The sequence below is a fragment of the Emydura macquarii genome, unplaced genomic scaffold (genome assembly GCF_026122565.2).
Source record: "Emydura macquarii macquarii isolate MOO-44397 ecotype Brisbane River unplaced genomic scaffold, CSIRO-AGI_Emac_v2 contig_1263, whole genome shotgun sequence".
Taxonomy (NCBI): Eukaryota; Metazoa; Chordata; order Testudines; family Chelidae; genus Emydura; species Emydura macquarii.
Genome location: NW_027131400.1, coordinates 2856944 through 2873747, shown reverse-complemented (window position 1 = coordinate 2873747; position 16804 = coordinate 2856944). Strand labels below are relative to the sequence as shown.

Below are 16804 nucleotides of genomic sequence, written 5' to 3'. Positions count from 1 at the left end.
CAGTTGCAGCCTTGACAAGTACCAGAGGCTAGAGATGTTCCAATAGAACTTTCTGTTCCTCCCTTCGAACCTCCTTCCATTAGAACTCCTAATTTCAAAGACTTGTTGGCAGAAACTTTGGCACCAGATCCAACTGTTTGCATAACAGAGCTAGTTGTTTCCTTACCCCCGACTGTTCTCGTTGTTCAGAACATTATCGCACAACCATCACTATGTTATCCCAAAAGAGTGTGAAAAAGCAGTTGTGCGCTTGAATTTATAGGTTAGTGAGTTGCTCTTTCAGGGCAGAATAATCCCTTGCAATTTGAGAATCTGTGATAGTCCATCCACAACTTTTAGTTAGGCTAGATGGTGTTTTATGTTAGCTATGTAAATGAGAATGTATGTACGTTTTTAAAGTAGGATGGAGGAATGTGATGTCCTGTCCCTTTAAAGGTTAAAGCATTCCCTGCCCCCCCTCCCCAGTGCAAAAGCCTCACTTTCATGTTGATTGAAGGTAGTTGACCCACAACTACTTCAGATTTGGAGCCAATCTATACCTTCAAGTCAGTGGCACAGCTATGGGCATCCGCATGACCCCACAGTATGCCAACATTTTTATGGCTGACCTAGAACAACGCTTCTTCAAAACTCGTCCTCAAGCACCTCTCCTTTACCTATGCTACATTGATGACATTTTCATCATCTGAACCCACAAGAAAGAGTCCCTCGAAGAATTCCATCAGGATTTCAATAATTTCTACCTCACTATCAACCTCAGCCTGGACCAGTCCACACAAGAAATCCACTTCCTGGACATTACAATACAAATAAATGATGGTCACATTAATACCAGCCTATACTGAAAACCAACTGACCGCAATACATATCTTCATGCCTCCAGCTTCCACCCTGGACACATTACACGATCCATTTTAAAGTGCTACAGGACTCTCGTTGTTTTTATTTTCATGTTGGTTTCAATTTTGTTGTAAGAATAATAAAGTAAACACAGCAGAGAGCTGTGTTTCTATCAGCTCCCTCTGTGTCTGTATCTATCTCCTTCTCTGCTGGGTTCAAATATAACAGTCAGAAATCTGCATTAATTCTCTGTCTCTGGTTTTCATTTTAAAAATTTGCTTAGCCATTTGTGCATCTGAAAGATGCAGAAAGCAGCCCTAAAGCATTGTGTTGATTCCCACTGCAGTATGGATACCAGTACAAAGAATTCTGGGATGTATTTGGAAGGATGCATTAAAGGTACCTGAGTGAGGGATCATAGTATGAAAAAGACTGAGGATTCATGTATTACAGGGTACAGAATTCAAGTTTTCTCTCCTTATTTAATCATATCAACCCTCACCTCCTGCCTGGTCTCCTCCCTTCCATTCCTGGCTCCATCTTTCAGCAAAAACAATTAATAGGGCATACCAATGGTCCCATATTCTTGTACCCCAAAATATCACTTCAGTAACCCACCAATTCTTTTTTGCTAACCTCTATAAAGCTGCCTCCAGAAATGGAATTTAACAATCAGTATCAGAGTGATTGCAATGTCACAGAATCGGCAGAATATACAATTACTGTATGTTTTTACAATGCAGCTTTTATCAGTGAATCATTGTTAGCAGTTTTCATTCTTCATATTTAGCAAATGCATCTGGTTTTCTATAGTATGTGGTCCTTAGATGGTTTTCATTATATATTGCAAAGGCTTTAAAGTGACTTCAATTAATCGAGTGTAGGTTGTTTGATGTATATGATCCTTTTTGGAATAGGATTTTTGACAGCCGGCTGTTGTTTTTGTCAGACCAACCAAAGAGTCTTTACCATGGTGGGGACAAGATTTTCACTGCTGTTAACAAAAAACATAAAATCTGAACTTGATGAGCTGAAAAATTGCTAGTCATCAATGTGTAAAGAAATAAAAAAGGGATGGGAGGGGATGGCGAAGAGAATAAATTGAGAGAAAGAAAAGGACTAAAATTAGTATTCCAGTCATTTTATTTTTTGAAGTCCATCTATGCACTAACAGAGCTTAACATTTCCAACTTTATTTTCAGGTGATTTCCTTCCTTGCAGGAAGGTGAATTCCATTGAATACCACTGTGTCACTGTAGAAAAGACACACTTCCTGCAGCACAGGTGAAATTCTTAAGGCTTGTGTTCTGTACAAGCAAAGAGGAAACCACAAAACAAACACGTTAGGTCAAACTGTTCAAACTCGGATTCCTAAAGTTAGACACCTAAATCCATAATTAGGTACCTAATTATGTGGACTGATTTTTTTTTTCAGAGATGCTGAGCACTCACAGCTCCTATTGCCTTCTTGTCTGTGGAAGAAAGGGGTGTCCAGCACTTTTGAAAATCAGACCACTTTAATTTAGGCCCTTAAATGTGGATTTAAATACCTAACTCTAGGCATCTGACCATTTTTTATGCAGATCTGACATAGTGAGGGGGGGACATAAATACAGTTTAAAGCTTCCACTATATGTGTTGGTGCAGAAACTGTACATAGAAATGTGCTTACAATGAAGAGCACTATCTTTAGGTTTACCAAACACTCAGCTAGCATTAGGAGAAGCCTGTCTGTGCTAACCCTGACCAAAGAAGAAAATAAGGGTGTCGTGTGGTCTGGAATGGCTCACAACTAGGAGTGCCTACCTCTGGGCACACTCTTAGAAATCAGGGGCAGATACCCCAAAACTGTGCTTCCGTTCTGCGCGCCATCTTCACTGCACTGCACTGCACTGCACTGCACTTCACGCAGCACTACACCACTTGAGGAGATGGATTTATTGTGTCGATTTCCTGATCTATTTAGAGGGTCTACACTGACCACTCAATCGATCCAGAAAGATCAATCTGACAGCGGCAACATACCCTTAGACTCTCCAGCCTATCTAGCCACCCAGACAAACTGGATTATGTGAGACAACTAGTTATTAAAATAAAAAATCACACCACATCAGGTTTCTCCCCATCCCAAGAGACCAGTCACTTACCCAGATCAACTGGTACTCTGGATGTTAAACCAAAGATAATGCTGGCAGCCAATTTTGTAGTACACTAACTAAAGGTTTATTAGCTAAGAAAAACTAATGAGTGTTATTAAGAGGTTAAAACAGGTCAGATATATGTGCAGGTGAATCACAGTTTGTAATTCCAAATGGTGGCAGTGATGTAATAAACTGCAAGCTTCCCAAAAGTCTTTCAGGGTACCCAGATTGTGTCTGCAGATCTTCACTTTGCATCTGATACACTTCCCTGTAAGAATACAAATAGTCAGAGATAAAGGATCTTTCTTTGAATCCATGTTTATAATATCTTCACACAGAAAGCAAGCTGACAGTGTCTCTACTCACGTGGGCTTTTACTTTGATGATGATGAGTGAGGAATGCATTTAGTCTTTTGACCTACAGACATCATCACAATGGCCATTTTCTTTGGAATTAGCACCTTTTCTCATAAAGTCCTTCACTAGCATTTAGCAAGATTTCTTTGATGGGTTATTTAGTTACACAATGTAAATGTTTGCTATTACATTATAACAGGAACAGCTAAATGAAAACAATACAAGTAACATTCCACTAGTTTTCATGAACTTTATACATCTGAATACACACTTATACATCACTCATTTTGATCTATAGTAATACACAAGCAAATTGACCTGTGCCCCTGATCTTTGTGATGCTTCTATTGCAAAATGTGTTGGCGTACAGCTTCAATATCACTCCTGCTATTGCTTTGAAAGGTGCTAGGAACAGAAATGCACAAATGTCAGTCTGATGGCCCACGACCTGAAATTATTCCAGTTTTTCCATCACTGACTGTCAGAGTGGGATTTGGTTCTTTGCTTTATGTTCTTTTGCTCCCTTTTTTCTTTTCCTCCCCAAAGATGTGGCACTTGGAGATGAGAGATGTGAGGGGGCTTGGACAATGATTGTATCTATTTTATTGGTTTCCCAGCAATCTTTTAACGTTTGCAACCATTAGAAATATTTGCTGTATTTGTGTTGAATAGGTAGATAAACTGATTTGGACTAAAGAGAATTCTTTCTTACACAAGTTGTATTCTCTCACCACTAAGCAAAATGGACTTTAGTGAATTAGCAGAGAAATTATTATAAAAAAAAAGTATAATATGGCATATGAGAAAGAGGTGTGTGAGAAACGGCTAATTACCAGAGCTGTGAAAAGAAATAAAATTTGGTCACTTATCTCAGGACAAAAAAGTCCACAGAAAAGCTCAGTACCTTGCAAGTAGTAACAGGAGAGATGCTAATACCAAAAAGCACAGTCCTGACTAACTGAAGGCAGAAGCAAGAGAGACACACAATACAGCATGGAAGGGTTCTGTGAATGCATATTGAATATCAATGGTACCTCCTTTTCTGTGATTTTTTTAATGCCCTATAGCTGACCATAGCAAAACGAACTGCACACTCATGCTGTTTCTGAAGAGCTTAGATAAACTTCAGTGAATCCTTTACCTCAGAGTATTACAAGAGATGGAAACAGAGAGGTGTTTCCCCAAGACTTTTAATAAATGATTGTTGTATTCCACATGCTTCAATGCACTCTCAAAGCTATAAATAGGCTGGCTGCTTTCTGTAGGGGCTGATAGCAGATCCCTGTTCTTATCCTGATTTGCTGCCTATGTTATAACAACCCTTCCTTAAAATGATGTTGCAAATGAACAGTGATCAGTTCATTTGCACTTAAAAAGGAAGTGCAAATAAATCTAAAGCTGGCCAGGAGCAAGTTCAGAGGAGTGCCTGTCAAGGATGGCCTAATTTTTTAAGGGTGGTCTGTGCTAAAGCAGGACTCAACAATGCCCAATGACTGTTAAATAAACAGTTTGCTCCATCTGCTGCTTTGAAGATACACTGGAGAAGCTGTTAAAAAATCTAGAAGCTGCATTTTAAAAAATACCTGCACACATTAGGGCTCTTCTGAGGAAAAGCTATGCTGGCGAAAGGGAGGAGGTACAAGTGCCTGAGCAAAGTTGTCAGGAGATATTATTCCTCTCTAAGTCATAATGTTTCTGGGCACTCATGGAAGCATAGTGTTCACAGGAGATTTGATGCATTGAAAGAAGTCTAGACCAGAATCTCCAAAGCACACTCCTCCCAACGCTTTCAGGGGAAAGAGACCAGGGCCCTGTTCTTGCCTTTCCCATTCATGCCTTCTTGGCTGTGCTAGCAAAAACTTCCATTAGCACATCCAGCTATGTTACAGTTCTCTTTTGTGAGTACTCTGAGTTGCAAAAGAGCTCCCTGTTCTTTACCTAGAACACCCACTTGGAATCAGCCCTAATATGCCTCTCAAAATGAACATGTGTGGCAAAATCACTGACAAGCTCAATGTGATGTCCAACTCAGAGGTTTGACCTTGTCTGTCAGACAGAGGAAAGGCAACTAGTTGTTTTGGAGTTGAGATCCAATGATGATGCTGAGAGTTATTTCACCTTGTGCCTTCCTTTTTTATTATTGTGAGTTGGAAAATAGAGCAGAGGGCAAAAATACTGGAGTTAATTGCACACAAAAAAATAAAGCTTCTACATTTTTGTTGTGTTTTGAGAAAGGCAGGCAGCAAAATACTCCTATTTCTGGAGGAGCTATGGCTTTGTTAAGAAAACACGATAAGATTAATAAGTAACAGCACAAGTAGCTACCCAAAGGCAATGTTCTAGCTTGTGGCCTTGAAAAACATTGGTCTGAAGGTAGATCCCATTTGCCATAATCTGACCTAAGGGCTATCTGTGCCTAAAAATGTCTTATTTGGTATGAACAACAAGAAATATGTTCAAGATATTTAGTGACGTGAATATCACCATACAATGTCCTCTGGGCAGAATATCGCTTTCCAGCAATGAGTCACTTGCCAGAAATTCCTTAGCTGAGGTTTTATATGAGAAGCCGATTAAGAGAGATTTTGTTTCACTATTTCTAACCTACACAGAATCAACTCATTATATAGCAGAATAACATGCACCGTAAACAATTGTCCTTTAAATTCAAGTACTATCAGATGTGCGGTATAATGCAGATAGTATTAATCTACTTTAATCATCCTTCAAGTGCACAATAAAGTAATTGGGCCCATTCAGGAATTTTTTCCTTGTTTAATTTAATAACAGGTTGTGTCACACATTAATTCAAATGTTATGCATACAGTTAAACACACTAGTTCATTTATGTTTTTGGTTGTTGCAGTGCAAAATGTAATCTGCTGAACAGTACCCATGCAACTCTCTAGGAAAAGCTCCATACTGTGCCATAAATTGTAATGCATTTCTCAATACCTAAATATATCTATTTTAATCTGGAATAGAGCCAAATATGCACTGACTTGCTCTGTGTACAATATAGATGCATGACTGAGGAAAATTTGTCCCAGGTTTCTCTAAATTCAGGTGACCAAGTATGTACACATTCACCCTAGGAATCTGAGCAAACGGTTCCGATTTACTTCTTCCTTTGTACCCAGCTCATTAAGATTTGACGTAATGAAGCAGTTGACATCATTGCATCATGGAGATTGAATATCAAATTCTAAATGCCAACTAATAACTTGAGCACTCCCCAGAAAAGCGATATAACCAAACAATGGAAACCTGGACCAAACATTTTCTGTTATGTCTAGGACTTTTAGCAACCAAGATGACATTTTCGTTTAGTGTACTGTCTCTGGCTAGCACATTGCCACAGTGCATTGGATCTGTGCTATCAAGATAGAGCAGTTAAACCCTCCATATATGCCGGGACACTCACTCATCTGCAGCAGGCTCCCCTGAATCACTTTTTTGGATTCCCTTTAATTAGTCCAAACTTCCTTCTCTAACATTTCTCATGGTTGGTGTAGGTAGAGGAGAGCTATAGAATAAATGATTTTGGAGAAGTAAGGGATTGTTTCCCCTGAATCCTGATGGGCATGGGCGCATCCCAATTATGAGCATGCAATAGACCCATAATGCTGCAGTAAACAACTGTCACACTTCTCGACTCTTAATGGCAATTATAAACCAAATCCTTTATACTCATTTCAGGGGATATATTCCTTAGTTTACAAGGACAAAGATCTGCACTTTGCTCAGGGTTGAGAATATATTTCAGGTGCATGAGCACTATGAACCAAACTCTGGGTCTCTTCACTTTTGCCCCCAAAATAGGTGCAAAATAATTTGTTGAGAATGATGGTATTTCTTTGTTACTGTTCTGGCAGGTAGTGTGTTCTTTCAAAATTCTCGCAGCTCCTCCTTCACAGGTTACGCATGTCAGACGCATGAATAATCCGAGCAGATGAGGTTGCATAGCTCCTGAGAATAGATCAAGGGGTTCTGGCCCTGGTTCTAATCTCAGAACAGCATGTGAGCATATGCTTAAATTCCAATAAAGTCAATGGGTGTTACTTATGCTTAAAAGTTAAGCAAGTGCGTTTTCTGAATCGGGGCCTCTGTGCTAAAAGAAGTGGACCCAGGAACACCTACCCCAGAATTCCTCTCCATGACTCAATGTTCCCAGTTTTGAAAAAGTAAGATGTGGGGTTAATAGTTGTATCTCCTAGCTCCTCTCCTGATCATGACTCCATGGATGCATGTGTGTATCCTGGAACCAGAACTGTCCTTATTATCTGTTTTAATGAAAACTCTAATGGCTAAAATGGGAGAGTGAAGGTAAGAAGAACATGACAGAAATGTTATAAAAAGAAAAGAAATAAACAGAAAAGCTCACTCATGGTTATATTTCTCACATGCTGTTTTTATTTTCAGAAAAAGATGGTTATTAAGTCAAATGAATATAAAGTAAAAGAAGAAATACAAATAATGCCTCTCTTGTACATCAGTTGCTAATGTGTGTTTTGTACTCTGAGTTTCTAAAGAAACTCATATTTGAAATATTAGATATGTTGTGCTTAAAAATAGAATGTTAAACACATTCTATATATTAGATATAAAAAGGAGAAATGTTCTAACCTGGAGAAAATATGGTGGGTAATAAAATACATTGTTTGATCAGAGTATTCATTTATAATGTTTTCATGCTTATTCTGATCATTGGATGGTATATATGTATGTAAACTTGTGTCTCTTTTTCTTGTTTTTTTTATTTCCTGATAGATATTTCCAGGACTGATTCTCTCAGACATAAAGCCTGCCAAAAGAATGAAGTTCAAAACAGTCTGCTACCTGCTGGTCCAGCTCATGCATTGTCGTAAGATGTTCAAAGCTGAGATACCTTTCTCCAATGTCATGACATGTGAGGATGATGATAAGGTAATTAATAAGAATTCTCTAAGATCCTTCAATGTGTGCTTTTAAAATGTATATTGCTCCATGTTGTCTCACAAACTAAACCAAAAGAAGGTTATTGCTACATATGTACAGTCCTGTTGTTATAAACCCTTGTCTACAAAAAATTCCCCATCGTTGCTAATGTTGTTTTTGCTCGGTAGGTAATAGCAGCTTTAATTCTTTGGCAGCCACAGGTGCCTTATCTGTGCATTTCAAGCACCATGTAAATTAGACTTTCTCTTAGCATACTAAAATGATTTGATGCTTGAAAAAGTAAGTAACAGCAGGCTCTGTGCTAGGGATCCTATTGTTCTCCCCAGTGCTGAAGCTGAACTGGTGCTAGCAATGGTGAGAAACTTTTACAGAATTTCCCCAGTATAGACAAAGCTTAAGTGTAGCAGATCTCAGTGCAAAATCCCCCAGACATGTGTGCACACACACATATCACAAGTAGCTGGGACTTATCCTTCAGAAAAAAGTTCCTGAGGCCACTGCAGAAATTTTAAAAAGCTGTTTTTGCAAATCCCTGGAGTTTGTCTCATTTTCAGCTGACAACACTGTAACATGCAGTAGCATACAGAAAGTAGGTATATTTGTATGTCTGTACATTTTGATATAAAAATGTGACTAGTAACTATGAATCATAAAGCTGATTGGTGTTGAAACCAAAAAAGTTTGAAAGAGTTGTTAGATCATTTACTTTGCCAGTGGGTGGCGATGTTACATAGTTTGCTGCTTGAATGTCAACTGCTACAGAGCAGGAAGTTCATTCATTGGCATTTGAGCTATGTATTGGACTGTGTGACATAAATGAGATAGAATCTGAGAAACTTCAAATCCAAATCTGCCTTCCTGACAGTATAAGAACTCTCCTGTTTGTGAAAATTTTGTTTCTCCCAGTACTGGCAGAACTCAGAAATAAAAAAGGCAGCCCTTTTTGGACTAAAACTCAAATTTCTTAAAATTATTGCAGACTTAATTTGCCATTTATAGAAATAGCATGTAACTCACAGCTCTGAATTGAGTCTTTTAAATGCTGCCGCTCTTTGAGTATTTTGAAAAATCCATGTTTTTTCTATAAAATTTAAGTGACAATTTACAGTCTGCTTTTTGTGTGGCTATGTGTGTATGCATAGTACACAGGCAAAACCTATAACAGGTTAGGGAACTTTTTTATATTCCCCAAAGTCAGAACATACAAAGTCACTGCTATAATGTTATCTTTAACTTACCTAGTTCTGCTTCAAGTCTTTGCAACTCATATGGGACTCTTATCTCAAGGAACATGATATAAAATGTTTATCTATACAAATCAAGCTGCTGTCCAGGCTTCCTTCAGAGATAATTATTTCTTAAATGATGAATACCATATATAGCTCAAAATTTTTTGAAGCTGGCCAAGTGTTGTCTGCATCTGTGCTACAATAAATTATCTCTTGCAAAATACCTGGCAAAAACTTGAGATATCATGAAAGTCTGTAACATGAAAAAGAGGTACAATACATATTAGAAAATAATTGAAAAAATAATTATATATGCACAGTAGCTAATTTTATGGACTAATAGCTCACTCATTTTAATTCTCTTCAATAGAAAACCCAAACAAAATCTAGGTCAATTAATTGAAAAAAAAAAAAAAAAAAAAGGCCTGCAAAATTTAGTTTAGAAAGCAAAACTATTAAGCACAGAAGCACCAAAATAAAAGTATCTGAAATGAGTGGTAATCTATTTGTGTGGTTACATGTACTTGAAGTTAACACAGTGACTCTTCAGTTTACATGCTTATTCTATATATTAAACTCAAAAGGCAAAACTTAAGCAGTTATTGTAGTTGTGTCATAAGCATTTAGCGTCAATATTATAGTGTCAGTATGAAAACAGGAAAACAGTGAGAGAACTGATAAGGTATTTTATCTATGCTATGGAGTCTCTTCCAGTGTTTATCAGGGACTACTTCTGAATAAAACCACTGGTCTGTAGTATTTCCTGACTGATCACTAGCTTCACATATCTGCTTTACAGAGAAGCCTGCTTGTGTGGGTTAGTCGGCCAGCTGCTGCTTTGTCTTTGTTTGTGTGTTGTGTTTTGTTTTTAAGAAGATCAGCCACTCCTGCATCACACATAGTAAGAAAAGAAACTTCTATTCATTCTGAATAAATTTAACTATGCTCACCACCTCTCTGGTCACCTTTGTCTCCTGAGCTGTGGCTTTGAAAGGGAATTGTAAAATCTCAAACATATTTTCTTGGTACATAGCCTTTGAAAAAGAGAGCTAGTAAACATTGACAGCACTGCGACCTTTCTATAACAAGCTGCTAATAGTGACGACGAAGATCCTTCTTCTTATGTCCTAGGTGAAAGAAGTCTTATTCAAAGTCTTATGCTGTGGTGGTGAAGGAGAAAGGTTGTTTTGAAAATACTATACCATCCAAGTCATGCTGAACAGCAGAACTCTTCAGGGGCGTGCACAGTCTAGTTTCATTTGAGTTGTCTCCACTAAGTCACAGAATTGAGTTTTTCTCATTTGTGATCAATTTTCATGTTACTTTGCTGATCAAGTCACCCTGTTCTGGGCTGAGCTAGCTGCCTCTGCAGTGGCGGAGTAGAATACTGGAGAGGACATTATGTAGAGGGAATTTTTAAGGATGAGGAGTGAAATCCTGGCCCCAATGAAGTCAATGGGAGTTTTGCCATTCATTTTAGTGGGGTCAGTATTTCACATGCAAAATTGTAATTAATCTGTAATTAGACTGTAAGTTGATTGGGGCAAGGACTGTGTCTTTCTATGTACTTATCTAAAAAATTGTATTTGTTTAGCTCAACAGATTCCTGATGCTGACTGGGGATTTCACAATACAAATGAGACATCACTGATAATGTGACTGCAGTGAATAACAGTTACACTCTCATTTTTCTTTCTGCTACAGAGGAGAGCATTAAGGACAGCCTCTGAAAAACTCAGGAATCGTTCCTCTTTTTCTACAAATGTGGTATACACCACACCAGGAACTCGAGTAAACAGATACATCAGCCGTTTGATAGAGGCCCGGCAAACTGAGTCCGAGATGGCTGACTTGAATTTCTTTACCCTCAAGTATAAACAAATTGAACGTGAGCATAAAGTAAGTGAGAATTTTAATAACTTCACTAATCAAAGATGATGGGCCAGATGGAGTTGCACCTTCTTAAACAAGGTCCAAATTTTGCTCATTATCTTTAAATTATATTACAAAGTCTATCATAGCCAACCAAAAGACTGAACTCCCCCCTCTTGCAGAAATCCACAGGACGGGGCTAAAGAGGAGAAAATCCCAGTGAGGATTCCCTTGTGGATTTCCTTCCCTGTCATTCCATTGGAGGATGGAGATTGTATTTCCTGCCCTGAATAAGAGGCTGCTGGGTCTACATTTAGAGCCATACGAGGGAGGGAGGCTCAGTCATCCATGCAGAGGCACTTGCCCCTTCAGGTCCTGTGGCTCCTTATAGTAGCCTACCCTGTGTAAAAAGGCCACATTATATTTTCTGGAGAATTTCTGTAAAGCTAGTGCCAGGAGTTGATGTTCATCTCTTCTGGACCCAAACCTGCCCACTGCTTCCCCAAACTGCCAGTCTCTGCTACATGCCCAACTGTGGATCCATTCTTTGGACTCCAGAGTTAGGGGAAACAACTGACCACCATGCAGTTGCACAGGAGAGGGGAGAGTCACATGCAGAAGCTTCCCTCTGTTCCTGGATCAGGTAGACGATGATCCCATATTAGGATTATAACCTGATGTTTTATTGTGTTCGATTGTGATCTAACTCATGTATGTGGATATAAATCTCGAGTAACTCCACTGATTTCATTGTAGTTACATTGAGGTAAGAGCCGAATAGCCTTAGCTTAGATGGTTATTTTTTTTAATTTTTTTTTATGTGAGGGAAGGCAGAAGTGGTGTGATTTTGGACTAATTTAGCAGTAGCCCTTATTTTTCTCAAATATAAGTCATATAGTCAAGGATACATTGTCACCACTGTTCAGTGTCAGGGGGCTAACTCCCCACACATAAAACTGAATTTTTACCCATTATCATTCATTTCAGTTGCCAAAGACTAATCTTTTAATTTTCATTGGGTTTTTTTTTTTTTTTTTAAAAAGGCCTTCCTGTATAGCTATAAAAATGAGTGAGCTTTCCCAAAGAGAAAAGAGCTCTTTTTTTGGGTGAAGGTATATGAAAGCTTGTGGAAATATATATTTAGAACTTTACAAAAACGATTTTTATTTAACTGGTGATTTGTATAAAGCATCTGCAAATCTGCCCTAAACTAGTAGCAAGGATTCCTCTGGAGAGAAGGGAATCCTCAGGTCATGTAAAGTTGTTTTAGCCAGCTCTGTGCTGCCCACTCTCTCATTTCCATATAGTTGGAGTAGGCACTGGAAAGAGAGGAGATGGGGCAGAGGAGAAAAAAGAAAAGAACAACAAAAATCCATAGAAAGATCTTCAAAGTTCTATTAATTTTGGGAGAAGAAAAAAATGCAATAGTTTGGAAATTCCATAACCTGCAATTTTTGGAGGGCTAAACCCCATGAGATGAGCCCTTTCCCTAAGAATTCCACAGAAGACAACCTCTGAGCTGTTTGTAAGGTGCATAATAGCACGGCTATCAGCTGTGCACTCTCCAAAGTGCACTTACATCTAGAAATTCACAGGGTTTGAGCATGTGGACCATTGGCTCGGCTGCTGCACACTTGACAATGGTGCACATGAGGTCTTGTTTATCTGCACACTTTCTAAGCTTAGCACCACATTTCAATCTCAATTACACTGGTGTAAATCCTGTAGCTCCATTGAGTGAAAAAAGTCCAGGTTTATGCTTGTGAAACTGAAATCGGAAATTGGCACTTCATTCTTCTTTGCCTGTGAAGCACAGTATTTTATCAGACTCATGACTTGGTTCCACAAAACCAATGATTCATCCACATCTTTCAATAAGAGCTATTTCCATGCCACACAGCAGTGTTCTTCCTTCAGCTGTTTCAGTTGAAGAGCTGTTTGAAAGCAGCAAGGATTTTTCTTAATAACGGGAAAAGTGTATTTTTTCCTCCCCATTCTGTCACAAAGGAGCTGAACTCTTTTTGCTCAAGCTTTCAAAAATAAATTCACCTCTGGGCAGAGCTGAAAGTTGAATGTTTGGGAAAGATATGAGGTACAGAAACAGGGTGAGAAAGGAAAGTGTCATGCAATCTTAACTACATCAGACGCTGTTGCTATCTGAATAATAATATAATGAGATTTTCTGGCTGTGAATTAAACCATATTCATTACTAAGTTTGTAAATATGTGGAAATATAGGAGCACACTTTATTTTAAGCCACGGTTGTTCCTGGTTTAGAGTCAGGAGGTATGGTATATACACTTCATTAACTGTCTTTCGTGCATCTCCTCTCTCATTCACAGTACCACCAGCTTCAGGATGAATATTTTACCAGTGCTGTAGTTCTTTCACTAATTCTAGCTGCCTTATTTGGCCTCGTCTACCTTCTAATAATCCCACAGTAAGTATCTCTTGCTATTTTAATCCAAAACGCTGCATTTTCAATGATCTTGTCTAGATCCAAGCATTAGCAAGAACTGAAGCACATACTATTAGCATCAGTTTACTAGATCAGGTTTCAGTGCTGAAGGCTATGTGTGAGCAGGCCAGGAGTATAAAAGCAGGGCAAAAGGCACCCCAGGCTGGATAACGGAGGGGACAAAGCTTTCCAACAGTCCAGATTGTAACCTTGGTAATGTCACAGCCCTTTAATAGGCAGCACAGTGAGCAAAGGCTGTAGGTCTTTGTGTGCTCATGCAATGACTGATCAGAGTCTGGCTTTTAACACAGAGAAATAACGTGAAGGATTTTGTTATTGTTTCACAGTCCTTCTGGGAATATTTCTCCCCTGCTATAGTCATCAAGCTTTTTGTTGCTTTGTTATTTTTTCGCGCCTGTTGCAATAACATGACCTACATCCTTCCTGACTGCCTTTGTCTCTACTGACCGGAATTCGTTTCTTCCGTCATCACATGCTGCTTTTGAAAATGTTACTAGCTTTCCCAAGTCAAAAGTTTTGTGAGTCAGGGAGATCGGGGTTTTCCTAGCAAGACCTTGCTTTTTCCGAGATTTGAAACGCTTGGGTGCGATTTTGTCGCAGCCTTTGAAAGAACCGACCAGGTCAGTACTCCGAAGAAATGCTGTCCAAGAACACTTCCTGTGGATGCTGCAGAGAGAGGTGCTGGTGATTCAGGAAGTGCAACTTTTTCGGTCTGAATCAGTAATTGACCAGTGCAACATCATGGTGTTCCACAGCGTTGTTCAGCTGGCATGCGGTCAGATGAGATGTTAACCTGAAGTCCTGACCCAGATGGTCACTAAATAACTACGGCCCTTTTTATAAGCATCAAATTTATTATAGTCTTATAGAATGGGTGAACATAGGGAGACAGACTGTCACTAGGGTCTGACACTTTCACAGTCCTTGTGATCAAAGGACTGCACGGACCAAGTGGTGCTTGCCTCTCCAAAGGAAGTGGGGGAAATTTAGGCTATGATCCTGTGTACCTACACTGACCAACCATGGGATGAGTCTGTACCATACACCAGCCGGTGCCTTAAAAGCATGGTTGCACCTGCTATCTACCGTTGTTATTAATATTTATATCATGATAGCACCTCCAGACCACCCAGGCCTGGCTGTCACAAATTAGGGCAACTGTACCTGGGTTCCCCTTCTGTGGTCCAGCAAGGGTATCCACTTTTAGGCTCCTGGCTCTTTAGCTGTCATCTGTTTTGGATGGAGACATGCATCTCTCTCTTCCTCCTGACTGGATGTTTCCAGGCTGCACAGTTTCCTGCCTACACTGTGAATTCCCCAGCAAGTCAGGATGCCTGCTTTGCCTTCTCAGAGGCTACCACCGGCATAATTACACGCGGTTAAGTTACCACACAGCTCTTTCTTAACAAGAACGTAACCCCCCAAAGATACAATGCAGAAAATTGCCATATCTGTTACAACAGCCCCATTGTGCCAGGCTCTGGACAACCACATAGCGAACAGCAATTCCTGCCCTAAGAGCATAGCCCCAGCTATAGTATCACTGATTTTTTTTAAAAAAGTCTCAGTATTACTGCAGGCACTTCTCTAAAGTTGAAATCAGGGACAATTATGGGGATCAGATAGTGACTTGGAGAAATTCCACTGCAAAGCAGTCACTCTTTTTCCACTATTGGATTTTAAAACCCTATAAGAGCAAGAGATTTTTGGTGCCGACGATAAAGAGCACAGACATAGACATACTGGCCCCTAACCTCTGGTCTGGCTGAGCTATGATTAAAGATTAAACCACTTATATGCACCCTCAATAAGCATAAATTAGCCCAAACATAAATTAGCACAGCTGCATGGATGCTGTAATTTATGCCTGGTTGCTCACATACCCAAGGGGCTGCTCCAGCTGCCAAGGATCCTCCAGGTGTATGAATGCCTGGCCATGCCCCCTTTCTCCCAGTTTCACATCCTGCTTTGGGGGCTGGGAGGGAATGTGGCATAGAAGTTGCTGTAGCAACTCTGTAGTACCCAAGTTTTCCCCTATGCATGGGGAATCCTCAGGGCTGAGATCTGTTAAATTTCTGGTTGCTCTGCACCATTGGAGCAGCTGAAATGGAGCAGCCAAGGTCTGATTCAATAAGTGATCAAGTGGACAAATCTCTAATCTTTATAATTCCTTCTTTCTCTCACAAAGAGTAAAACAGAGGAAATGATAACCATTATATATCAGCCAAGCCCTGAAGGCTAAGTAAACTCTTCATTTATAAGGGGACATAGTGCAAGATATGCTGTATTAACCTGCAATTAAAAAGTAATATAAATCCCTGAGACACAATACAGTTGAGAATCTGAGATTCGCCCTGCAAGCTTCCTTGTAGATACTATGAACAAGAAAAACTATTAAATTGTCATTTTTGAGAATAAGGCATTTATTTCACCAGAGGATTTCAGGCAGCACAACAGGAAAAAGACTAAAACAAAGTGAGAACTCCCTCTGTCTGTCAATTTTACTTTGAAGGGGGAAAAATCCCACATGCATTGCCCTAATCCACCAAACGGCTTTAGAAAAACATCAGTACAACTAGCTCAGATACACTCTTTAGTTGCATTGGTTTACTTCTGCATTTTTTTCTTCTAGGAGTACCATAGTCCTTGTCCTCCTGGTGTTCTGCATCTGCTTCCTAGTGGCTTGTATTATGTACCTACAAGTCACACGAGTACAAGTAAGTGATTTGAGTCTTCGTGATATCTCTTCCTTCAAGAGTTTTATTCGGTGGCAGTTATTTGGAACCTGATGCCACCTGTGCACACTTCATAGCATGATGTCATCTGTATATTTTTCTAATTTGCCTAATCTGTAGCAAAGCACTGCCTTAGAAACTCCAAACAGAACCAGCAAATCTAGGGCTGGCTCACTTTAAAGGTGCCTTTTTCCCTCTGCTAGACATACTTT

At 39.4% G+C, this 16804-nt stretch overlaps 1 protein-coding gene across 2 annotated transcripts in view; it reads left to right on the top strand.

Annotated features, from left to right (window-relative positions):
• The window catches only part of ADCY1 (adenylate cyclase 1), a 206066-nt gene that overhangs the window by 148139 nt on the left and 41123 nt on the right, over positions 1–16804 (top strand). For both annotated transcript variants that reach the window (XM_067550338.1, XM_067550337.1), the window contains exons 8-11: positions 8109–8264; positions 11210–11404; positions 13721–13818; positions 16490–16574. In XM_067550338.1, the coding sequence (XP_067406439.1) occupies positions 8109–8264; positions 11210–11404; positions 13721–13818; positions 16490–16574 (534 nt within the window). The remainder of the gene's footprint in view (positions 1–8108; positions 8265–11209; positions 11405–13720; positions 13819–16489; positions 16575–16804) is intronic.